The following is a 27,094-nucleotide window of genomic DNA, read 5'->3' as shown; positions in this document are numbered from 1 at the left end:
ATTTGAAGTCAGTCTTGGAGAGGGAGAGAAACATCAGACTAACAAGGTCCAATCAGGAAGCGAACATGAGTTTCGACGTCATTGTTCAGATGTTAGCGGATTCGCTGTCCACATTAAAACTCAAAGCCTCAGAGTTTTCGTATTTTCAAATCACCTTAAAAACTCCAGAGTATGAGATGAGATGAGAGGAAGTGAGTGGAACTTAAGGACAAAATAAGCATCCCATCATTGTTATCGCCACAGATGCCTTTATTGCCTTTACTCAGGCCTGAGCTTATGGATCCCTTCATGTTCATGGGTTCCATACACACAGGATTTTAACACCGGCGGATGTAAGTAAAAGTATGTAAAATACAAGATGTTGCAGGGGAGACAGTACTCCAGGGATATGAAACAACAGCATCAAAGCCCTCTCATTTGAGCTGAAACCTTATCCAGTATTGGGATCATTTTCTACATCTCCTTATTTTGCTGTTCTGTTCTTTTAGGCTATGCTTGTTTACTCATGGCAGTCATCTGGAGGCCATATGGAAAAGGGCCCTTACTTCTAAACAGGCACCGGCATTTAGATGAGAGAAGATGGGAGTGTGGGGGGAAGGTTTGTAACTGCTTGGAGGCTGAACTTTACACATGCGTCCAACAAATGTAGCTGGCTAATTAAGGAAGGCCTTTTTTGCCCTCCAGGCAGCCAAATTAATAGTTGCCTGTTCAACCCATTCGTCTGGCTCCCCTGGAACAGCAATCACAGCTCTTTCTTCCTCCGAGTTCTTCCTCACGATTGGTCAACTGTCCTAATAAGGTCTGCATTCTATTCTGCAAGGAGATGCTGTTTATTTTCTTTGTGTATGTCTGGATGTGTGGTGGGGCTCTCATTTGTTTCTACTCTATGGTTAAGTGAATGCTTGAGGTGAGAGTAGAGATTTTGTTTTTGGAGGATGAAACAAAGCATTTTTTTTTTTTGAGAACACTGATTTGTTTGGAATGCTCTGCACATGGCTTACTGCTATTGGGAGGTTTAAGATCTTGTAGCATTACTTGCTAATTAATCTCATGTGTTGGGTAAACTACATGGAGCATAACACTGTTAGAAACAAGAAAAGGGCAATGTTACCAACAGCTGCACCACCATCTGACCAACTTTACATTCCGAGGCTGTGCACTACTAATATGGCCAAACCTTTCCAAACATATAAACTTGTAAGCTCATTTCAGGCCTGATGGTAGACTGTAGTTCTTTGCTCTCCCATCAACACACTACTCAGTCTTTCTCATTTTGTGTCTCTGAGGCTCCGCCCCGACAGATGAGATGAGTACTGTTATTATTCTACGGGGAGCGCAAAACACCTGGTCTCTGAAGGGTCTGCGCTTTGCTTCAGTACGACCGCCCACTCTATGCCCCACCTGCTGCTGTTTTGTTCGGACATGTTAGCTCCTTATGGCTTCACAGTGCCAGGTCGTTTGCGGTGTGCAGCTTTCTTCTACATCCTGTGTGTGATTGCAGGATGCCAAACCTTAACACTAGTGCCACAACAGCTGTTCAGGCCCTGTTGCTATGCAGCACAGATCCTTATCAACATTGTTTAAATTTGACAGTTGTTAGATTAAATGTGATTTTTGTGGTTGTAGAAGGCATTAGTCTGTTAGTCATAAACCATGCAGAATTCATTAAAAAAGGATTGTTTTTTGAAAATTTCAGCACAACTACTTTTGTGACATAAGATATGCTATCGCATTGAAATCACAAATGTAAACCCTGTACCATGGTTGATTTTGGGTGAGATTATTTGTCATCAACACAACTGGTCTTTTGACAAGAATGTATTAACCTGTTTGAGGCTACAGGCTCTATGTGATCTTTAGGCAGAATAAATTACTAAAGAGACAGCTGCAAAGTGTTTAAAGTGGTTCACCTCATTTTCCTATCTACTTTAGCGAGCTACTTTTAAAAGGCCAGGTTTTTCTCATATGCAGTGTGTCCTGTACCATGTCCTGTAGTTCACAACAGTCCCACTATGTGATTGCAGGCACTCTGTTTCAGTGCATATTCCACTGCTCTTATTGATTGCGTTTCAGTGCATATTCCACTGCTCTTATTGATTGCGTTTCAGTGCATATTTCACTGCTCTTATTGATGGCGTAATGTGTAGCTCTGACCGCCGCCTGACCTCTGCTGTCCCACCTCATGGGCACCAATTTGGTTTGTTTGCCACATGGGATGAAGCGGGTTTATGGGGCCCCTTACAGCCCCCTTCCACATAGTCCATTTGAAGTTTTAAGATGCCAAATGACCATAGGGGCCATTAAATGCACACACCCAAGGCCAGGACATCAGAAGGGCATAGGGGTCTTCCAGTCAGCTTCCTTCCTCTCTGCAGGACTGGACAGCCAACAGGAACAAAGAGAGGAGCTGTTGGGCTTGGGCTGGGGGATGAGGGGGGGTCACAAGACCATAAAAGGACATCTTTGAAAGGGTGTCACAGAAAATGTGACATGCTTGTTAGTAGGTGTCAGGCACACCACCCTAGTCCCCGTGGCCCTCATGAAAGTGAAGCATTGGCCAGATTAACTGTGTGTGTGTGTGTGTTGTGATGAGTTTCAGGTGTGGCAGGCCATACACAGCTGCCTATAGTCCATGACCTGGAACCTGCTGTGTATATGGTGTTAAAAGTTGTAGGATGGCAAGAGCCGGCCTCATTAGAGAAGCTGCAGGCCCCAGTCCACTCCAACACCTCATTCTGCTGCTAAATGAGCACCTCAGATGGAGGCTCTACTGGCCCCTTTCCTCCTCTGTGGCAGTAAACATTCTGCCCTGGAAAGAAAAAAAGATTTGAGGGCTTGAGCAACTTGTGACTTGCAAAGTATGTAGTCAAATTAAGTTCCTGGGAGGGAGGGAGTAGATGTGCTTACGTGGTATAAGTTACCTTTGCAAACAGTAATGTTATTGGATACTCAAACTGACTCCTGGATATGAGATGATCATTGCTTACATATCTCTCTCAATCAATCAGCTCTGGAAAGAGGTTTCATTGTGGGCCTGAGCTAGATGAGGTAAAGGTGTTGGGCAGGCCTTGACTGTGGGGGAATGGAGGCACTCTTGCTTATTTGGTGCTTTTTGCACAAGGCAGGAGACCATGAGCAGCTGTCCCCAGGGCATGCCTCTGTCTGGAGCAGATCTCCTGGAGTTGGCCATTTCCGTTCCACTTTATAGTTGTTTGTTTTTACTTGCCAGTTGCCACTATTTCCTTCCTTTTGTTTGTAAATGCAGAGTGTTATAACATGCAAAAATATTGGGGAGAGCTATTAAATTATTTGTTTTCAAAATCCCAAAATGAGCTCACACCATCTGGGGGCATTAATCTGATACATGTAAACAATTTGAAAAGAATGTCATGCTTTGTAGTTTCACATCTGTCAAGGAAAGAAAGGCAACTCTCTGAGATGGCTGTTGATCTTCTTGTGTATTTTGGCTAACTTCGTACTACAGATAAATGTGGATCATGGACTTGCCTGAGAAAATGGATAGCAGTGGACGGTGGAGGGAAGGGAACCTGGAGTTTTGGAAGAGAGCAGTCAGGAGAACCAGACACGTTTCTCTTTGTTCCTACTACAGTGAATCCTGAGGGCTTTTTTTCAGTTGCTAACTAAAAAGACCAGGTTGACTGGCTTTGGCAGCCACCACACCTTTTTGTGCTGTTGATGTTAAACACAGTGTCCTAACAAGGCAGAGTGATTATGTCTCTAGATGTTTAGTGCCAAACCTTCACAAACATGAAAATACTATATATGGGCAGCAAAATTCATTTAAGCACTGTTTTAAATGTAAAACATTTCTTCAATTTGTTTACTTTAATGATTACATATTAGTAGATGTAGATGTACGTACATTCCAAATTAATTTATTCCAAGTTTGTGTAGTTGAATGTAACAACATGAATAAGAAAATGTGAATTTGTTAGGCAGTCGTTCACGTTTTTTGTTTGTTCCCATCTCCATGGCGGTGGGGGGCAGTATTTTGCCATGCCTAACTACTTCCTCTTTCTGAGATAAAATGAGGAAGGTGATAAGATCTTTGATAAAGGCCTTTGGCTCCTCCCCTCCCCTCCCCCCTCTCATTCACATTGTCTCGACTTTTCATTTTTCACCAAGCGCTCCGTCATAGTTGCTCTCCTCTCTCTCATATCTCTTTATTGTCAGACACTTGTTATCTTGAAGTTTAAAAAAAGTCTTCTGAGGGTTTCTCCTCTGTCTGATGGTGGCACGCAAGCATGTCTCATCCAATTTTTTGCATTATGATTCTTTGTGTTACCTAGCACTATGAAAACAGGAGTTAAATTCAGTGCTTTTATTTTGATGTCCTTTTTGTACACATTGTCTCGACAGATGGTTAATGAAAAATGGCAGAAAAACTGGCTCGGATTTGGAGGTGGATTGCTGATGATTTCAGCACATGAAGCAGAACTCTTTGTTTTGTTTTTTGTGTGGTTAAGGTGCTCTGTGCTCCAACTAATGATTTTACTCTGCTCTTCCCCCTCTGTTCCTTTGTCCTGAACGCTTTCCTTATTCAGCAGGGGTTCCTATCAAATTCAGATGAGAGTGGAAGGAAGTTGGGTGTCACGTTCCGGAATGACAGTAAGCCTCTTCTCATTTGAAGTACAGCATAGCATGTTGTCTCAGTGATGTATTAAGCGTGAGAGACTGTTTTCAACCCATGTGTGAAAAGGTGTGTTTCCTCTCCATTTGAAATTCCTTCCTCCATTCCATGTAATCTCCGAAAAGTCAAACTTTGCTCCTGTAGCTAATCCTGATTTCCCCACTAGTCCCTGCCCATTGTGCGTGACTGGGAGAGGGAACGGCTCTGCATGAAAGCCCTGCTGCTCTTAGCATCACAAAGGCAGCTAGCGCAGAGCCAGGGGGCACAGACACAAATGACTGCTCCTCTTCCTTGCTACTTTCCCTGTTATTAAAGCAGTCTAAGGGGACAAGCAGTCACTAAGGCGAAAGGGAAAAAAAGAAAAGCTTAGAAGAAAAGTTTTTACTTGGCTGGCTGCATAGTTATGTCAGTAATGTCTGTCAGAGAATCTCATCAGTGCTTTCAGCGTTGACTCTTTCTTCTGACTGGCTTTGTGTATCTGCCTGTCTCTCTGGCTCACCCTTACTGACATGCTCTACCTCCATCTTGTTTTTATCCTTTGCTCTTTCTTCCTAACCAGATTGCTCCTTAAACTGGAACCCTGTGGGGAAGCATGCCATCCATGAGGTCAGCAATGTCACCTTCAGCCATTTGTCCTGTGACAACCAGGCAGCAGTGGTGGTCCACTGGATGGCCAGTCCTCTTGGTAGGTTGCAAACAATTGCAGTTTCACTTATTTGTATGGAGTGTTTTCTAGACTTTGACTGGTTTTCCCCAGTCTATCATTTGACAGCGGAAACACCGCTGGACAAACCGGTATTTACGTGAAATTCTTTCAGTAACTGGGAGACCATAACAATATGTTGTGAGCAGTGTGTATGTGTGTGTGTGTGTGTGTGTGCGTGTGTATATGTGTGTGTGTGTGTGTGTGTGTACACATGTGTGTCAGTGAAAAGTTTGCATGCTTGAGTACACAGTGGTGATTTATCTCTCCTGCCTGAGAAGCAGATGAGAGAGAGAGGGGGGGGGAGATTGGGAATAGGACACCAGTACATGAGAAAGCCCTGTCTTCAAATGGAGCCCTTGGCTTGTCATGATCAAAGAGCCAGGTCTCCTCCCCAAGCAGGGTTATTCTTCTTGGCTGTCAGTTGCACTGATCTGTCCAAGACAGAAGATGGATCCCCATATATTAGCGCTGTTATGTGTCCGTGAAGGAATGTGTGTGTGTGTGTGTGAGAGAGAGAAAGGGTCAAAAGATGGAAGAGGCATCCCTTACTTCCGTGTACTGAGACACAATTGAAATTTGGTAATGTGAGCCAGTGCCTAAGATGCACCACAATGTGCCCTCTTGTTTGCTCAGGGTTAATCCTTTTGACTGGGGCAGGAATCGACACAACTCAGGTATATGATAAAGAAAATGAAAGAGGGAGAAGGAGCTGAGAAAGAGAGAGGGGGAATTCAAAGGAGGGGCTCTCACTGCACAGTGTTGGAATCAAGTTCACCTTTGTTTTTCTTCCCCTATCTTCCTCCTCCTCCTCCTCCTCCTCCTCCTCCTCCCCTTACTCTCCGCCTCTCTGCCCCCCTTTCCCCTCTGCTGGTTCCCTAGGCCTGTGTGACTAGGGCAGTATGATGGTATCTGCTGGTTCTGAGTGAGGTGTGGAGTTACAGCTGCTACAAAGAGGAGTCTCTGTCCGCCTCACTCCCCACTGCAGAAACAAGAGCCACACGGAATGTGTGCTGCTGCTTTTTTTTTGTTTCTACTGCAACTGATAAGGCAGAAATGTAATTAAAAGGGAGGCACGCTGGCACACTTTGAAGCGTATGACAATGTTCCCCTGGCATGCAGGGCCTTGTCCTTTGGCACTCGGCTCACATCTCCCAGCAGCCCCCTCCCCTGGTGCATGGGCTCTACGAAACGAGAAGAAAAGAAAGGACACAGTGAGACAAAATGAAGATCACTGTTCATGTTTTCATCTAGCACGGTCCGCACCTGTATTAACACCTACATCCTTGCGCAAATAAATTTAAGTAGCAAGTAGCAAAAATGCCGTAATTCTCATAGCATCTGACCGCTTAAATTGCATTAGACCGTTTTCCTATTGAAATTACAGTGTAATTGAATAACACTGAATCTGAATGATGCATATGATCTATCACTAGGGTTGGCCACTGAAACCCGGTGCCGACACGAATGTTAGTAACCATGCTGAATGACAAGGCAGATTTCAACGCCACATTTGTTGCCATTTAAATTCCCAGATGTTTGTAAAATACCAGCCCTCTGGTATTGCCATGTTAGAAGCAACAGAGGCATCACGTGACCTCTTGCTCTGATGGCACCACAGCCTATACAGTCTATTAACATAAACACCTCAAGATGCCTAAAGTTGAACTTAAAACAGAGCGATGCACCGTGTAGTAGACAATATTCAACAGCTTGCATGACCCTATAAAGGTTCTTGTCTAAATCTAGCAAACAAATTACCCATAAGCAAAAATGCTTTGAAACATCAACCGCCCAGTTTATACTAAAAGCTTGCTAACATGCTAATTGGCAAAGTTGTAACGTTTAAGGCATCCTAGCCAATTTTTCACCATATAACAACCTCAAAATGAAGTCAGTTTGCTTATAAAAGAATACCTTTGCATAGTGGTTGTGACTGAGTACTGACACTGCAGTTGAGTATGCCATACCAACAGGCCTAACTCTTTGGCGTTGCAGTCAAGCTGCAGGTTTAGTGACCCGGAGACCCGGGTTCAAGACCGGGTTGGGGTCACTGCTCTCTCCCTTCGCTACATATGCTGTCAGAAGTAGCATGGCTTGCCGTGAGGTCATTGGAAGCTTGCCCAGTGTGTGAGCTGTATGAGGGACCCCCAGCATAGGTTGACCCCGGTGTGAGGGACCCCAGAGATGGGTGAAGCACGTGTGTGGGGCACCCTGGGAAGGGAGAAGTACGGCTGGTGGTTGCGCGAGGGACAGCAGTGTGTGTGAAGCGCATGGGCAAGCTTCCCAAAGGGGAGGGCAGTGTGACGGAGTGCCATCACTACAGTTGAGTATGCGCTCTGCACCAACAGGCCTGACTCTTGTGTCGGTGTTCTCTCTCCCTTCGCTACAGTGGTATTCATGAGCTGTCAAAGAAGTTTCAGAGACAGAAAAAGGTAATAATAGATCAGGCTTGCTAGAATAGAGACCAGAAAATGGACATCCACAGTCCCTTTCTGTCAACACCAATTATTAGGATTCATAGATAAGGATTAGGCTTTAAAACAGATTGTCAACATTAAGTCCAACGTGAGCAGTTTTTTCCCCGCTGGTTTGAGGTAGTACTCAAGAATTGTCTTCAAGGATGGTAGGTCTGAAAATATCTTCTCCATCATCAACTGATTCAATTAGGCTAAACATAGCCATAACTCAAAACAGCTGGTATGCCTCATAATTTTTCAGCCATTCTGAGTTTGCAGGTATGCACTTATATGCACAAATATCAGTGATTGACTAACTGGGTGTTGAAAGTTTTTCAGCGTGTATACTCATTCTCCATTAATGAGAAGAGTTGGCAGCCCTAACACATGTTTCTCGACTAGCTACAATAGGAGTCATTTTAGCCGCTTTGTATTTTGTGTGGCCCACAAACACCCTGTGGTTTTTCTATCTGGTCCACTTGGTACCAAAGTTGAATAGCCCTGGTATAGATGAATCAATGAAATGGCCCTATGAATTCATTTGTAATAAATGACCGTACATTTTCAAGACTTGACCTCCCTGCATCATGTAAGTAAGTAAGTAAACTTCATTGATATGTGCACAGGAATTGAACATGTGAAAGGCTTTCGGGTGTATCTAGAAGACAAGAACCCAGAGGGAAAGCAGTGTCAACACATGATCCTGAAAGAGCCCCGTCAGCTGAATTTCTCCTATAAAAATGTAGTAAGTAATAATTTGAGATAAAGTGTACCCCATTAGGAATGTTCCAGTACAATTAAAACTCAATACCCTCATTCTGGTGTTTCTAGTTGTGTGTATGTATGTACAGTTTATAGTATGTTATCAGTTTACAATAATAATAATAAGAAGAAGAAGAAGAAGAAAATGAGTGAATGCTAGTTTGATTGGTCTCTTTGTGTGATTCTCCAGAGAATGAGTTCACAGCCATTTGTTGGTCTTGCCTTTGAGGCAGACTACATGGTGAGAATTGTTCCTTTCCCCACATTTATGAATGACAGCTGCTGTCCTCCTTCATTCCTGCGCACTAACAGTAAGTGTCTTTCTCCTTTCTTCCCTATGTTTTAACCACTGTTGGACTGCAGTTTATGTTTAAAGAAAACACACAGGGTGGAGTTTTTCATCCATACTTTTTGTTTTGCTTCAACAGGCTGTGAGGTGCTCCTCGGCCCAGACAACCTTGTATGCAAACCATGTGAGTTATTTTTCCTTTTCCTATTGCATCTTGTCACATCAAAGTCACTGTGCATTATGTATGTTTTAGTATGTATGTGCAGAACATATTTACATTAGTGTACTGTATATCACTGTTCACTTCGAATGAACCCTTAGTAATAATAACTAAGCATTTCCACCCTTCCTATGTGAGAATATCCAGGCCTGTCCATTCCTTGTTTGATCCTCATGTTGTTTTTGAAACAGTCTGGAAGCCGAAGATGCTCAACATCTCCCAAATAGGCTCCAATTTGCATGTGGTGTTTGACCATGCTCCTTCTACCTTTGGTTTTGCCATCTACAACTTGTACTACAAGCTGAGGCAAGAGGGGCCTTTCCGACTGAAACGCTGCAAGCCGGTAAGAGATGAGACACTGAGCGCCCTGGTAGTGAACCCCGTCCTCTCTTTTAGACAAAGGCCGTCCTAAAGGAAAACACTGAAAGGTGCAGGTGCTCAGCAGTGGACAGTATAGTTGCTTTCTTAGAGGTGGATTTTAGAGGTTGAAATTTCTACGGCCACACTCTAAGGGCTTTATCATGCACCCGGCACAGGGTGGCGCGAAGTGTGAAACAAGGCTTATTCTTATCTTCCACTCAATAAAGTGTGAAACAAGGCTTATTCTTATCTTCCACTCAATAAAGTGTGAAACAAGGCTTATTCTTATCTTCCACTCAATAAAGTGATGAAGTGTGAAACAAGGCTTATTCTTATCTTCCACTCAATAAAGTGTGAAACAAGGCTTATTCTTATCTTCCACTCAATAAAGTGTGAAACAAGGCTTATTCTTATCTTCCACTCAATAAAGTGATGAAGTGTGAAACAAGGCTTATTCTTATCTTCCACTCAATAAAGTGTAAAACAAGGCTTATTCTTATCTTCCACTCAATAAAGTGATGAAGTGTGAAACAAGGCTTATTCTTATCTTCCACTCAATAAAGTGTAAAACAAGGCTTATTCTTATCTTACACTCAATAAAGTGATTTATTTTTCGTTTTTTTATTAAACCTTGCACCCAGGGGTGTGGTAATTAGCGACATAAGGTGTGGTCTGCCGTGTGATCTAAAAATCACTATTACGCCACTGACCAAGAAAAACCTGGTCTATAGCAAAAGGCGCATATGAAGAACAGGAAGCAGCAACTCCTCTGCAGGATAAATATCCTTAGGATTTTTATTCAGTCATTTGAACATTATTGGGGTAAATGTTGCTTGTCAGTCAATAGTGAAAGTAATTAACTGTGTAGAACTGTTTTGTTGTTGACTATGAGACCACAGTTAGTTTAACTTGCGGTCTCACGTGCAAGCAGATTCCTTCAAATGCACCGCTGACTATCAAAATACCGATGCGCTATTTGAAGTTGCGCTGCACGCTGTTAAAGGGAATGACCGATGTCATTCTCATTTGTTTAAAGGATGTTACGGCCAAAACACGCCCGGTCTTTTAACGTCTATAAACTTTGCGCCTCTGACCATCCGTTTCTGATCGCCAAGATAGAGCCCTAAGTCTTAGACTTATGAGTATGTAGCTTTCTACAGTCTACTTCTCTAATATCAGGGTTTAATCAGAGCCTTGCATATTAACTCATTGAATGCCAAGCTGCTATTGGGAGCTTTGTCCTAGAGTGCCAGCAATCTAGACCATTGTTGATGATTTTTGTACAGCCACAGCATATTCGTGTTATAGGCTCGTTTAAAAGGTGAGACTTTAAGCTCTCGGTCGGTGCAAACTATGGAGTGAGGATTGTCTCAAAATGATTTAAATATATATATACATATACATACATTTATAAATATCCAAATACAAAATACAAATATAAAAATGTGACATACAAATAAATAAACAAATTTATATAAATAAACATGTCTTTGTAAATATATTTTCGAGATTTGAAAATAAATATGCTTGACTTTGTATGTGGAATCTGCATTTGTGAATCTCCTTTTTGCTTTTATGTCGATGACGTAATTTTGAGACGTTCCTACTGCACACCAAGATCCACAAATAAATACCACTAGATTTGAATGCGAAGACACCCTCCACTGAACAACCAGCAGATGGCAGTGTTGTACAACATGTCTTATCAACTGATAGCAACTGAATCTTTCCGACGCTGTTTTCCCTAGTTCAGTTCAGTCAAGTGGTCTATGACTAGCAGGATTAACGACATGGAAGACACTGGATTAAATGGATAGGTAAGTAGTAACAACTAGCCAGAACGATTTATTATCGGTTTCGATGTCTAGTGCCGTTTTTAATTTCATAGACTGTAAATAAGTCCATTTAGTCAGTGTACAGCTGCTAATGTTAACAGCTAGCTAAACAGCTGGTGCCTGTTCAGCTTTGTTGGTGCCTGCACAAAACACATTAAGTTAAGATTTCCCTTAAAATCTGATTTATGGCCCCTTTAAAATAAAATGTAGTTTTCCCTAAAGTTATTGTGTCTTGCAACTCAAGTGACAGGCTGTGTTCGTGTTCGCTGTTTTACAGATGTTGCAGATCTTACATTACAGATGTTAACATAGCTTCTAGGTTAACGTAACGTGAGAGCCAGCTCAGCTGAGATCGCTATCTGACAGACTGCCATTAATGTCAATATTGCTAAATGGACTTATTTATACAGTCTATGAAATTAAAAATGGCACTACACATCGAAACCGATAATAAATCGTTCTGGCTAGTTGTTATTACTTACCCCTCCATTTAATCTAGTGTCTTCCATGTCGTTAATCCTGCTAGTCATAGACCACTTGACTGAACTGAACTAGGAAAAACAGCGTCAGAAAGATTCAGTTGCTATCAGTTGATAACAGACATGTTGTACAACACTGCCATCTGCTGGTTGTTCAGTGGAGGGTGTCTTCGCATTCAAATCTAGTGGTATTTATTTGTGGATCTTGGTGTGCAGTAGGAATGTCTCAAAATTACGTCATCGACATAAAAGCAAAAAGGAGATTCACAAATGCAGATTCCACATACAAAGTCAAGCATATTTATTTTCAAATCTCGAAAATATATTTACAAAGATACGTTTATTTATATAAATTTGTTTATTTATTTGTATGTCACATTTTTATATTTGTATTTTGTATTTGGATATTTATAAATGTATGTATATGTATATATATCCTTTTATATATATTTAAATAATTTTGAGACAATCCTTACTCCATAGCAAACCGTGTATTTCTACACGCCTCTGTTCCTGAGAAATCCCAAGCTAAACAGTGGCTAGTTTTCATCAAAATCGCTGTTTTTTTCTAGAAATGGAGATATAACGTCTTTCATGAAATATGAAGTGTTGCCTGTTACTTACTTGTGTAAACTTTCCGGGAAGTGATCAGCGAGACCTGGCGAGACTGCCACCTAGTGATAGACCCACGAAAATGGCCTGGTTTTGACCTGACGTGCATGCGTCACTGATTCGACCCAAAGCGGCAACCGAGTTATGATAAAATGTCCAGATAAAATGTCCAGATTGTGCGTTTTCATGAGTTTTCGATCGTCATATATTTCATTTCCATTCCTCACAGAGTTTCCAAAATCACATATAAGGTGTGTTAGAGTGTCTAGTTTCGTAATTTTTTAAAAAAAGCTAAAAACGTAATATTAAGTTTTTGGCACTCAACGCATGGTTTTGGCACTCAATGAGTTAAAGAAAAGCCCTTCCACTGAAATGCCCACTGTTGTCCTGACACAATGCATATATCTGCTCTTTCTTTGACTTAACCTTCATGCCTGAAGGGCTGTGGAACTAAACATTTTGTTAAAAACAAATCATAACAAAAGACAAAAGGCTCCTTTTTCAAATATTCTGAGAAGCTACTGAGCAGATCTTTCTTTGATTTAATAGTAACAGACTTCTCCCTTGTGAAGTGGGATGTGCATGGTTAACTCCTGAACAGAGCTTAATGCTCTTCCCAGACAGAGCAGTAATATCCATGGACACATGTGCTGCCTTGGCTGACAGATGACTTGGGCCTCAGGGGAGACTTTCTAGTCTGCTTTCCGCTTTTTGGTTGTGATGGAAACGCCAAAACCCTGAGCACTTTCCCAGTATCTCTTTGTTATTATCATGAGAGCAGTTGGAGTTGAACACCATTTTTCTGACTGTTCAAGCATGTTTTTCATAGCTGAGACTATTGGCCTTTAGTGTGGGGCTAAGGCTGACCTACTTTGGCTTCTTCTCTTCCTTAAGTCTTCTTTCTTCACCTTCTTCCTTTGTCTTTTTCTTCTTTAATCTTAGCTGAACTTGAGCTCCCCTACAAGATCCCTGTACGCCATTTACACTTTACCTCATTAATACTCTGTAAGATCATGCGCCATTTACACTTTACCTCAATAATACTCTGTAAGATCATGCAAAGCTCAGGCAAATCTGACATTGTGTTTTCCAAATACTTCATAAACATACATTTAGCTTTTTATGTGTCATTACATCTTCTTTGTCTATTATAATCGATAATGTTTCCCCCATTTTGCACTATTCCTATAGTTATGATGGAATTTGTTGTTCAATCAAATCTGTTGTTCAATTATTATTTACATATTTACCTTCTGACTATCTATCAAATTTCTATCTATCTACATGTAATTTCTTGTTGTATTTATTATATATAGGAATCCAACCTACCCAAGACAACATGTATACTGCAGGATGTGACTCCAGGAACTTATGCAATAGAGGTTTGCATTTTTCTTTGATATGTTAAATCATGTTGCAGTTGATCCTCTGTCATCAATACAGAAGGAACAAAGAAATTGGCTTAACTTTGTTGTGTTTACTCTCTACAGCTGCGAGATGACAATAACACCACCCGGAGACAAACCCAGTACCATGTCAGCCAAGGTAAGATTAGATAACCAGATGCCAAAAGGCACTAGCCTGCAGTAACCACACACAACTTTATTCAGAATTTGAGTCTGGTGTTAGACATAAACATCTAGCTTCTTAAGTGACTGCCTTTTTGTTTTAAACAAAATCAGTGCTCAGATAATGTGAATAACTATGCTCTGTTGCTCATGTGCTCATCATCCTATGAAGCCTGCTCAGATGATTTGTTGAGCGGTTTGCGCATGGAGGCTTCTCAATGGAGTGACTCCAGACGGAATTTTCCCGAATTCAAATTTTGTAGGCAGGGTAAATTCATGCTGGCTTCCAGGCTAAAAAGACATGGTTGTTAATGTGGTCTCATCAGCTACAGATGTAACACAGTTTGGAATTCTGCAGCACTCGAGTTGTCTTGAATGTGGATTAATTGCATTGTTCCACCGTTATATTTCGGTGGCCTGGTCGTGCCGTTTCACACTTTACAACATAAGTAAAAATAAGGTCTTACCTGACTCAGTATGCAACCCAACTCCTGGTACAGGCCATAGTCATCTCACAACTTGATTACTGCAATGCCCTCTTGACAGGTCTCCCAGCCTGCACAGTGAAACCCCTTCAGATGATCCAGAATGGGGCAGAGTGTCTGGTCTACAACCAACCTAAAAGGACACGTTACCCGGTTGCTCACCGAGCTACACTGGCTACCTAATAGTCGCTCACATCAAATTAAAATCACGAATGCTTGCCTGCAAAGCAGTTTCTGGTTCTGCACCCACTTACTTGAATACCCTTATACAGGTATATGTTACCTCCCGACCGTTGCACTCCACAGATTTGGCTCTGCCACCGGTACGCTCAGGGCAATCCAAACTTTTCTCATCTGTTGTTCCCCGTTGGTAGAACGCTCTACCAGTTCCTTCCAGAGCAGGGGCGTCCATCTCTACCTTCAAAAACCCCCTGAAGACACAGCTCTTCAGAGAATATCTACTTTTGTAGCACTACCAACAACTAGACATGCTAATTCTAGCACTTACCGCCTGACAAAAACTGATACTTGAATGTATGAAGTAGCACTTACTTCTGCACTAACTTGTCTTTATCACACTGTACCATGATTGTTTCCCTTGTTAGAAGTCGCTTTGGTTAAAAGGCGTCAGCCAAATGTAATGTAATGTAATGTAATGTAATTTAAGTGATATTGCAAGAGAGCCGGCCCAGCGCTAACTAGTTTGTTTGCTAACGTCAGTGGATCTGCACAACACAGAGCATAGGTGTTTTTGATATTACATCAAAATGGTTGTTTCTTCACATTCTGTTGCTATTTCTAGGTCATTTTTGAATGTTTTAAATGTAAAAAAACTCCACATAATAGCACCTTTAAACTCTACAAGAACCCTACCTGATGTACAGAAATGCATATAATAGACCTACTGTACTGCTAGGATGCTGCAGATCATGCCTTGTAGAGAAGTGACAGTAGAATTTTATTTACGTTCTACCCTTGAATGAAGTGATATAACATGATATTACAGGCCATTTAGTCAGGTCATGAATTGTTTATTATCTTGTCTTCACACAATGTGCCTTGATGCACAGCCACTTGGATGAAAAGGTCGTCCTGGCAGGTTCTCATGAAAATCACAGGCCATTTTCCATTTCAGCATCTAATTACTATCGATGGGGTGACCTTCATATGCATCCTGACTTTACATGTCATGTACAGTTACAGCAGTGGCCTTTAGAGGTGCGCCATTGCTGTTCAGCATGGGTGCAATATTCTTCTCGTTTGTTTGCACTAATGCTCTCATCTGTTTGCTCTGATCCTCAGTCCACTCTCCCTGGGCCGGTCCCATTCGAGCCATGGCCATCACTGTCCCACTAGTCATCATGTCTGCTTTTGCCACTCTCTTCACTGTCATGTGCCGAAAGAAGCAACAAGGTGGGTCCAAGCTGTTTTAGAAGGAACTCCACTCATATCTTATCACTTTGTTTTGAAGTGACATTAAGTGGCATTAGCATGATCCAATGAAAAAAAAAATGTTCCTCCTGAAAATATGACACGTCAATGTTACCAAAAATTAATCACTCAGCTTTTTATTGTGAAAATCAAATACCTTGCAGAGAACATTTACTCTCATCTGGATGAGGAGAGCTCAGAGTCATCCTTGCACACCACTGTCCTCAGCACGGATCGGCCTTGGCCTCGGCCCAAAGTCTTCATATGCTACTCGAGCAAAGACTGCCCCAAACATACGGCGGTCATCCAGTGCTTTGCCTTCTTCCTACAGGACTTCTGTGGTTGTGAGGTACAGCAAAATTGCCTCCACTAAATATGCCGTGTTGTGTTGATTCAGACTTACTGAAATTCACAGTTTGTATTTCTGTATGTAGCATTTGTGGGTGAATGGAAGAGAAAGTAGGACGTAGCGATGTGACTGAATGATTATTTGGGATATGGTGAGCCTGCCCCCTAGTGGCAGAATCTAACAAAGCATGTAAGATCTGTACAGTCTACAATGCTATGATTGACTTAACATGCATAACATGGATTACAAGTATACAGCTACATTGGACCTTGCATCTGATCAGAGAAAGTTTATCTGAGCATAATATATGAAATATTCGGAAACAGCTTGATTTGTGGTGAGGTATTCATCATCAGTAGAACATACAATATTAACAAAACACGCAGCAAAAATAACGACTAGATCAGTTTGTGCAAATGTGATTCTCTGCTTGAGTAGGCCTCTGTGTTATTTGATGTGTTATTTATTATGAGAACTACTCACTTGGAGTAGACTGATTAGTCTGAGACCATCATTTGAGTTCAGGCGAACAAGGGCAAATAAGATCTGGTGCCTTTGATCAGGTACATTTGTGGCCAGGCTGGATAGGAAGACAAAAAATAAAAGGTTGCTCTGCTTGCCAGCAAAATTCCATCTACGGAAACCTCTGGCAGACTGATTATTGCAATAGTGCCAGAGATGTCAGACACCCGTGATGTTTACAATACCTAGACACACATGCAGTTAGACAGGGGCTAGAAAGCAATTAATAGCCTCCTTGGCCAGTGAGGCAATTCTGTAAAAACACATACAGCCATAAAAGCTCAGATGTAATATAATAATACACTTTATTTGTGTAGCACCTTTCATAGACAGAATGCAGCTCAGAGTGCTTTACATTTGGAGCATTTATTTATTTATTTATATATATATATATATATATATATATATATATATATATATATATATATATATATATATATATATATATATTTATTTATTTATTATAATAATAATAATAAAGAGAAAAGATTAATACAAACAAGCAAAACAATAAATGAAACATCAGAGATTTCAAAATTAGAAGTAAAAATGAGTATTCACAAGATGGTAAGGAGATGGATACCACAGCACAAACAATACAAACAATGCAGTGAAAATAGGAAGAACCTGTGAATAGCAGCAGTAGAATGTACAATAATGGGAAGAAATAGGCTATGAGATAAAAGTGAGTTAACTAAAAGCTCTGTTTGATGTACAGAGGCAGGGTGTTCCATAGTTTTGGTGCATAATGGATAAAAGTAGCGTCTCCGCTTTGCTTGTGGAGCAGTGAACCTGTAGCTTAGTTTTCCTCCATCTTCTCTCAAATTTCCTACAGGACCTTTTTAGGTCATGGGCATTTTCATTCGTCCAAGGCGTCAGTTTGCTACAGGGCCTTTTTTAGTATTTAAAGGAGCCACTCTGTCAAGTAGGACACCTAGTTGAAGGCCTCCTACTTTTTGGTCAATAGAATGATTTGAAAATATCTGAATTTATGGAGTCTGCTAGAGCTATGAACTGCTGCTCCGCTGCAGTGTCCAGGAAGCGTGATTTAATTGTAGTTTCAGGATACATTTTTAAGGCATTTAATATGACATTAAAAGATACACAATAATGATCAGACATATTGATAAATACCGATAAATCAGTGACTTCTATCCCTCTAGAGATGACTAGATCAAGGGTGTTGCCAAGGTTGTGGATGGACCCCGTAACATGCTGCTTTAGCTCTAATTTGTCCAAAGTATTAAGGAACGAGTTGGCTTTAGCATTAATTGTTAGTCAACAAACTGTTAATGTCCATTGCGATTCAGTTTATTTAATGTTTTCCTAAAAATATTTTATCTAATATTCATGTCAAGTTACTATTTCTTGCTACTTCTTTTCCCATGACTTTTGTAGACAAAGCTTTAATATCATCTCCCATGTTGTCCGGTAGGTGGTACTGGACCTTTGGGAACACCTGCAGATCTGTAAAGAGGGTCAAATGTCCTGGCTGAGCCGCCGAGTGGACGAGGCCCACTTCATCATCACCGTTGGCTCCAAAGGTCTTAAATATTTTGTGGAAAGGCGCCACAGGCGGGGAAAAGGACCTGCAAAGGATCGAAACCGAGATCGAGTCAAAGACCGCGCCGTTCCTAGCACCTCCGAGCTAAGTAGCCGGGACACCTTTGCGGTGGCTGTGGCCATGATTGCAGAGAAGGTGCGCGAGGCTCATCAGACCGCAGCAGAGCTCTCGCGCTTCATGGCCGTCTACTTTGACTACTCCCATGAGAGTGACGTGCCCACGTGCTTGGCCCCGGTGCCTCGCTTCAAACTGATGGACCAGCTGCCCCAGCTGTTTGCCAGGCTCCACTCACGCCAGCTAAGCCTCCCTGAGCGTGAGCCGCAGCCGCCCAACGTCAGCAAGCGAAACTACTTCCGCTCCAAATCTGGCCGCTCGCTCTACGTAGCCATCTGTAATATGCATCAGCACATTGCCCAGGAGCCTGATTGGTTTGAGCAGCAGCTGGCTCCACCTCCAGCCCCACCCGTCCCAGGTCCCAAACGTGGAGCTGCTTGTGCCTCCGCCCCTGCGGAAGCCTCCATGGAGACGTGTGACTCGGGCGTGGTCTTGAACGAGGTGGTGCTGAAGCGGCCGTCAGAAAGTGACTGTCCCGTACAGACCAGTGTCTTCCCACCGGCGTCTCTTAGCCTGGCTGCTGGCTCACTCCCTGGCCTCTCCTGCAACGCTGTGGACTGTCCAGTAGATGGCGACGGCCCCTCTCCCTCGCAAGAGGGCTCGTCCAGCCCCCCGAAATGCCACGGGACTCTGGGATCTATGACTCATCTGTTCCGTCATCAGAGCTGTCCATCCCACTGATGGAGGGGCTCTCCCCTGACCAGGCTGATAACTCATCACTGGCCGACAGTGTGTCCTCTTCCTCTGGTTTAGGTAAGGCTGGGCTGAGTCGACATATAAGACTGGAAACACTAGCAAATTATTGCTGACTTTCAACATCATGACATACAGATAATGTGAAATTAACATTACAGCTTCATCTTGTTTTCTTCCATGTAATTATGCATTGCAAGCAAACTGAGACTAGCAGAACTATGTTGTGTAATCTCAGCAAAAATCAGCTAAAAAAACAATTATCCTACAATTTTTCTGTCTATTATCATGCACCGGACTGAAATCTGCTTTTTTGGTTTGCAGGAGATGAGGAGATATCTGCGGTCAGCCCAGTGAACTGCACTCTGCCCACCATTTGCAAAGTGGAGCTACATCACAATCTAGAGCCCAGTAAAGGACTGACTGCTGCTGCAACATCTTAGCACTGCCTTTGGTAATGTGCAGGGACACTTTATCACTCCAGCCTGCCCACCCCATCACTCTCACTGTGGAGCACAGCAGCCCCTCTCAGACACAGGGATCTGTGGGGAATTGATCTGAACAAATCAGGGGGCTGCTGACTTGTATGGATGGAGGCCCTGATGGACTAAATGGACCGAGTGCTGTAGAACCAGATCAGGAAGGGCAGAGTGTTGTAGAACCAGATCAGGAAGGGTCGAGCGCTGTAGAACCAGACCAGCAATGTATCTGCCGTAACCATAGCATCCCTCTCACCCAACCTCTCAGTGTCCCATGCATCAAGAGATGGAACACAGTCACTACTTGGCATCCAGCACAGCACTAGCATCAACCCTGGAAAGACAAAATGGACAGTGGTGATCATTTTGTCATTTGGTTTTGACTGTTGGAACGAGTTCATGTTTTTTTTTATTTTTATTTATTGTGTTTGTCATTTTTATACTACAGTTAAGAGAACTAAATGTCATGAACGTTAAACATGAAACGTCAAAGTGTTGTGTAGCACTTTTGAAGAGTAACATTTAGATGATTGACAATTCAGTGAAACCATCCGTCTTCATCCATTTTACTTGGACTGTTTCAGTTGTAAAGGTTGAATCAAACAGAAAACACTGACTTTTTCAAGATTGCCATTAACCAGTGATTGATCAGTGTGATATTTTGAATTGACCTTCTTTGATTTGCCATGTTTTACTGTGTAAAATATTATCTTTGGAGTTACATAAGTTTACATATATGCCATTTTCAGCTCTAAGAAACAACAGCTAGACAACTAGTAGAACTTTTTCATTTGTTAAGTTACTCTTGTGAACTTTGCTCCACTCAAGTATCATGAAGCTTAGATTAGAGATGATTTCTAAATTACTGTACTGTTTTATAGTACTGTCATGTAGGAAGTCTTGAATAAATTTTCTTCAGTGTTATATACATCAATACACAAAACAGTAGCCTTTGCACTGCAGATGTTTGTCCTTCCTTAATGGAAAAGATGTGATCATAACATCAGTCTAATAGCTGCCTGGAAATGTTACGACTTTTATAGGCCAAGCTTCTGATCTGATGTCTGCTCTGCTGTGAAGTCCTTCAATTCAACCTGGTTGGAAAATGAAAGGCCTGCTTCTTCTTTTACCCAAGCAGACTTACAGTTTAAAAGAGATTTAGTTGTCTGTTTTTATTTTTAAATTGACTCAAGACAAAATGTTATTGAAGTAGGCCTACTGATGAACAGGCTGGGGCAGGTCTGTCTACCCTATAATCACTAGGAGCAGCGTTCCGCACTGCCGAAGCGAATTACGCCGTTCTGCTTGAACACCACTGCTGACTTAACGCTGTCAATGTGCCCCTCAGTGGCCATCCTTTGTGGCATTTAGAAATGCTCGAAGTTGAACTCAGTTTTGATGGGCGGTGTTTTAAGCGATGACCGCGACCAGTGTTGACGGTGAGCTCTGATGCGTAAAACCCTGTAACAACAGGAAAGAATATTAGACCAAGAATTAGTGCATTAATGTCAAACTCTTCTAGTGAAATAGAATATGTAATGATCTTAGAAGAAAGTGGTATTCTGTCATTCTTCCTGAGAGGATTAATAGCCTAAGCACCGGAGAATGTCTGTCAGTGCCCTCCGCGGACTGTGCCTCTAGGATCCTTAATCGTCCAGAATTGTTGCCAATACTGCTGTCGTTTCTCCGCGTCGGTACGTGAATTCAGACGAATCAACCTGTTTGTAGTTGCTCATTCATAAATTAGGCTACTCTTCACTAAATAAAGTTTCATGCATACGGGTGTTGGAGGCAATGAGGTTTCCGGGTGAGTAGCTTACACTTTCTATCTGCTTGTAGTCTGACAATCATGTTTTAGTTAGCCTATAAGTGCGTTCTTCAATGTGCGTTTTGTTTTGGTAGTCGACTCGTCATGTGCAGTATGGTAAGAGTGTGTGTACGCTACAGCAGAACTATCTGTGTGTGGGGCAAAACGAATCTGATTTGCAAGTGAATCCGAGGTGCCCTGATCCTGAATTATCACCATTATTTTGCTGGAACTGTGTGCTGCCATGAATATTATTCCGTGTGTTTCTTCATGCACTGTAGAACATTTGACAGTCAACTGCAAAAGTGTTAAGCACTATCTTACTGCCAGCTGAGTGCATAACTGCAGGAATGAGTGAAACAATCTAGGCCTACAAAGCCAGAATCCACGTTCTGTCTATCTCACACACAAAGCACACTAGTATTCACAATTCCATGCCCATTCATAACCCTTGAGCGTAGCTGAGGTAGGCCTATTCCTTATCACCCATATTGACAGGTTTTCTCACACCCATGGATGTTGCACTTTATTGTGAAAGCCATATGAGGGTATTGGGTTCATGGTGGATGTTCATATGCATGTGAGCATTAATGTAGTTGATGTAACTTGTTTTGGCTGTATACTGTTCAGTTTACTTGGAGAATTAGTTTCACATAAGTGTGTACACTATCGTTTTCCAATTGGGGTCAGAAATGTCCTTGTTTCCAAAGAAAAGAAAGTGGATCATTTTTAGATTACAGCATTGTTGGAAGAACTCGCTTATTATTTCAATTATCTCTAACCTTGTTATCAATGGCTGTGTCTCCTGTTCATATGACTATATTTCCTATTCAATCTTTTTCATGGAAAAAAGGATCAAATTTTTCTGTGACTGTGAAATGGTAGTGTATGTGAATGCTTGCTCTGGAGCTCAAGGTTTGCCCACTGCGTGTATTGGGGGGGTGCTTCTGCCACTTACACAAGGGCAACTCCAGAGCCAGAGCCAGGCATAATCCTAGACTTGATCCCCTCTGAATGCACAAGAGAGAAGCTTTTGATTTGGTCTGGCCACGGCAGTGCCCTTCTGCTGAGTAGGGTCCAATCTGTGCTGTCTCTTCCTTGCTGGGATTAGTGGCCTTTCTCTACCTCCCTCCCACAACTCCCCCAGCCCAAAGTCTTGTTGCTTTTGTTTCTGTCTAGGTTGATCCAGATAGATGTGCAGTGCATGATGGGGAAATCATCCAAATCAGATTGTAAAGGCTTTCAACAATCATAGGTCGATAACCTTCACAGCAGGACGTTATGGTTATGGTTATGGTTATGGTTATTGTTACAGACATTGTTGTAGTATTTTGTGGACACTTTTGGTTTGGTTTGGTTATGCTAAACATTGGAAAATATTTACCAATAAATGTTTCAACATAATACTTTCTCATCAACTATCATATGATGAATTATTTCATTTTACACGCTGTGTGAGTATTACCTAAAAGCAAAAGGTTACCTTAATTCCCTTTCCAGCAAAGTAAAATGCAATTTTAGAATTGCTTAGGTGGAGGAAAATGAAGGCTTGACTTTTAGTCACATTGATTCAACCCCATTTCTTTCTGGCCTTTCTTTCCTGTTTCTAGAAGTCAGTGGCAAAGTGCAAAGTTGGTCAATGAGCAATGTGTCCCACACAGAGGTTCGTGTTCCTACTAGTCACCTCACATACCATTTTAGTCCCATGAAATGATCTAAAATACAGCCACAACATTAAAACATTATGAATCACATTCCATGGGAACGGTGCCTCGTTGTCAAACAGGAGTGTAATGTCTTTCTTCAGATGGCCACCAGAAGCAGACTGTTTACGGTCACAACCAGGTCATGCAGTTAACTCCTTTATGATGATTTGTCTCATCAAAAGCAACCAAATAGCCAAACTTCAGTTGTATTTGAAACAGATGAATGAATAAGATGAAATGACATTAAGATGTAAACACACACATGCACGTACAGTATGCACACAGACAGACACACATACACTTTGCAGTAACTGATCATAGCATTCGATGTTTGAATGTTAAAATCACTATGACCAGGTATTTGACGACCATTAGATAATGAAAAACATAAAAAAATAATACATCTTATTAATAGTTTTCAGACAGTTATCTCTAGTCTTCATTTTTGCATTATCTGTAATTATCATGTAAATATTATGATACAAGCAGTTATCGTGATAATTGTTCGGATATTATTGTGCTATTAAATATATATAAAACAAATCTGTTATGACAACCCTAGACACTACTCTGCTGATTACGTTTCTACCCCAGCTGCTCAAAACATTATGAACTTTTAGTCTAGAGCAGGCAAAATTACAGTAAGTGAGAAAGCAAAATAGCACCACACTTATTTTTTTTTCATGATGGCCTATCTTGCAATGGAGCAAAGTGCACTGCTTGTCAGACTGCAGGTGATGTAAGTCAGGTAGAGGAGCCTCTTATCATATCGATAAGGATGCAAAAGAACACCTGAATCTCTATAGCTTCGTTTATGAAACCGTTCATGTCATTAGACTGATATTACCCAACACAATGTGACTTATTGGATATCTGTGTGTGCTGTTTTAGTTTAACCGCTGATCCGTGTTTGGAACAATTGCATACAAGAACAAACAAACTACTTTCTTGGAATATAAACTTAAGTTCACATGCATGTACATTTTATTAACTGAAGTGATCTCTTCTCATCACACAATTCTTCAGTAGCATTTGAGCCTTGCAAATGTTGACTGAAGCATAAGCTAACACAACGCTAGCATCAAAATCTGTCCATATCTGAACCAATCTGATTTAGAAGAGAACGCAAAAATCGAAACGTTATTTGAGTGTAATATGAGTTGTGCAAGGTATGCAATTCGGAAACCATTTGTATATTGAAGGCCAATGCCACCTCATAGGCCTTTCATGATACTTATTGCTCTGCATAAATACGCAAACAATCCAAATCCATTTCATGCATCCATTTAAGTATATTTTTTGGACTTTTTATGCCTTTAATCAGATAGGATAGTGGAGATTGACAGGAAGTGAGTGGGAGAGAGAGTCGGGGTGGGATCTGGAAAGGACCACGGGGCGGGAATCGAACCCGGGTCGCCGGTGTACGGTGCAGGTGCCCCAGCCAGTCACGCCACTGCTATTAATCAAAATCTGCATAAATAATACATTATTAAGTATTTAAAGTAAACATTATAACAACATGTGTTGTTATTATTATTATTATAAATACCAAAAACTATTAATACTTAGATGTGATGGTGAAGTAAAAAGGTATCCATGACTTGCAAAACTTCTAGATCTTTTATCAATTCAGTGAATTATTACAGCATTATGGCTAGCCACACCTTTATGCACACAACATGGAACACGCTGCGCAGCGCCTCCTGAAGGCCTTGGCCTCTTCGTGCACTCCTCACGCCACCTGCACCCTAGGCATACTCCAGTTTTCAACATGTTTCAGCAAACAAAGCCAATGCATGCACGCCTGCAACTGACCCTATTCTTGGCGTGTGAATTTAGTTTTTTCCAGACGCTTCAAGAGGGAGTTCAGATTGTCGTCTTAATTGATTTATGGTTAGTTTGAATAGGCTCCTTGACAAGCAGTTTTATTGATGTAAGATCACAAAACTTGTACATTTTGGAGCTTATTGCAATTTATTAAATACAACAAATAATAATAATAATACTAATAAATAATAATAATACTAATAATACATTTTATTTAGAGCGCCTTTCATGTCACCCAAGGTCACTTCACAAAAAAAAAAAAAAAAGGTTGTAAAATTATAGTCATCTCAAAAAAATAAATTAAAAGTAAAAATAAAAAAGTAAAAATCAGTCAGTCAGTCAGTCAGTCCATAAGCCATCTTGAAGAGATATGTTTTAAGTGTGCTTTTAAAGTCAGTAATTGAGTCACAATGTCTCATGTAGTCTGGCAGTGAATTCCACAGCTTGGGGGCTATGTAGCTGAAAGCCCTCTCTCCCTGGGTGCTGAGGTTCACATTAGGGACATGCAGTAGGCCTGCTGAGGAGGATCTCAGTGAGCGGGCAGGAGTGTAGACTTCTAGGAGGTCAGTGAGGTAGGTGGGGGTATAATTGTGTAGGGCCTTGTATGCCAGGAGTAGGACTTTGAAATGTATTCTGTAGGCAACTGGAAGCCAGTGCAGTTGCATCAGTAATGGTGTTACATGACTAGTGGATTTGGAGCCTATAATAATCCTTGCTGCAGAATTCTGAATTAGTTGGAGCCGATGGAGTAGCTTGTTAGGGATTCCGACAAGATGGAATTACAGTAGTCAAGGCGATGTCACATAATGCATTTACAAGGACTTCTGCACTCTGCTGGGTGAGCTGGGCTTAAGCCGTGCAATTTTCCTTAGATGGAAAAAAGCACTTCGAGACATACTGTTTATGTGCGCACTAAATGAAAGTGTGTTGTCCAGTATGACACCAAGGCTCTTGACCTGGTTGACAAGCACACTGCACTGGGCACAATTATTGGTTGAGTTATATAGACGTCTCTAAACAGGCAAGACAGTGTAGAATCTCAGGCATTCAATCAATGAATGAAGGATTATGCATCTCGTATTTTCGCATAACCTTCCAACAAAGAATACACAGTAGCCTATTGCTGCCTGTTACACAAACAAAAACATCTTTTGAATGTTGTGGAATATGTTGGGTAAATATTCTTGCAATATTTATGGACATGGTGAGAATGATGCAACGTGGAGATGCATGTTTTTCCCTGTAAGTACAGAGCTCACTACACTAGACTTAATGCAGTAACGTTCTTTCAGTGTTGTTGCTTCTCCTGGAGCAGGGTTCTGCTCATGCGCAGTGCACATGCCGTCAATGTGCTCTTGACGTGTGATCTGAATTATGAGATGCAAAGTATTTCAAATTTTTAACTTCTCAGAATTCTGACTAAGGATCTCAGAATTTCAACTCAGAGTCTAAAGAATTCTGAGATAGTTTGTGGACTATTTTATTCCCAAGTGGCGGTACACAGCCTTCCATATGTGTCTGTGAGGCAGAGAATGTGAATCCCAAATATTTTACAGCAGCCAGCCACCAGAAGGCAGCAGAGGTTATATTGTCAAACATGTATGTATGTACCAATGTGTACATTAAGTTTAAAAGTCTCTGATAGTTCAGTGTTATTTTCCATGTGTGATGTTAAAGAAAATAGGACTCATCATCACATCATCTACTTAGGACAGTGTTTCTCAACCTTTTTTCAATCGCGGCACCCTTTACCGGTACCGGTACCACGGCACCGTTTCAGGATGATGCCTTTCTTAATCCAGTAGTAGTCATGAAAAATCTCAAGGCACCCCAAACATATATATATATATTTAAGGTAGACCAACGAATGCATAACGCCTGTAGCATACTACAACTCATGCATGCATGCGCACACACACATACACACGCACGTGCGCACGCACGCACACACACACGCAGACAGGATAGTGGAGACTTGGGCCTGGGACGATGCACACAACCGCTCTATTCTTGAAGGAATGGATGACTGACACACACATAGCTCCTGGTCCACAGCTCTTATATATAGACTAGTAGTAGTGTAGTAGTAGTGTAGTAGTAGTGTAGTAGGCTGCTACCGCATGGTCAGGCCAGTCATTACTTTTATAATCGCGGGGCAATGTAGCGATGCATTCTGAAG

General features: G+C 41.6%; 1 protein-coding gene across 1 annotated transcript in view; it reads left to right on the top strand.

Moving 5' to 3' along the window:
* Nucleotides 1-22,967, top strand: part of il17rd (interleukin 17 receptor D) — a 30,077-nt gene extending 7,110 nt beyond the window's left edge. The window contains 13 exon segments of the mRNA XM_048255684.1: nt 4,566-4,629; nt 5,211-5,336; nt 8,440-8,558; nt 8,766-8,886; nt 9,004-9,048; nt 9,276-9,427; nt 13,687-13,752; nt 13,861-13,915; nt 15,726-15,836; nt 16,019-16,203; nt 18,161-19,013; nt 19,016-19,156; nt 19,421-22,967. Of these exon segments, the coding sequence (XP_048111641.1) occupies nt 4,566-4,629; nt 5,211-5,336; nt 8,440-8,558; nt 8,766-8,886; nt 9,004-9,048; nt 9,276-9,427; nt 13,687-13,752; nt 13,861-13,915; nt 15,726-15,836; nt 16,019-16,203; nt 18,161-19,013; nt 19,016-19,156; nt 19,421-19,539 (2,157 nt within the window). The 3' untranslated portion in view covers nt 19,540-22,967.
* The last annotated feature ends 4,127 nt before the right edge of the window (nt 22,968-27,094 follow it).

The sequence above is a fragment of the Alosa alosa genome, chromosome 10 (assembly GCF_017589495.1).
Source record: "Alosa alosa isolate M-15738 ecotype Scorff River chromosome 10, AALO_Geno_1.1, whole genome shotgun sequence".
Taxonomy (NCBI): domain Eukaryota; kingdom Metazoa; phylum Chordata; class Actinopteri; order Clupeiformes; family Clupeidae; genus Alosa; species Alosa alosa.
This window is presented reverse-complemented; position numbering and strand designations above follow the sequence as displayed.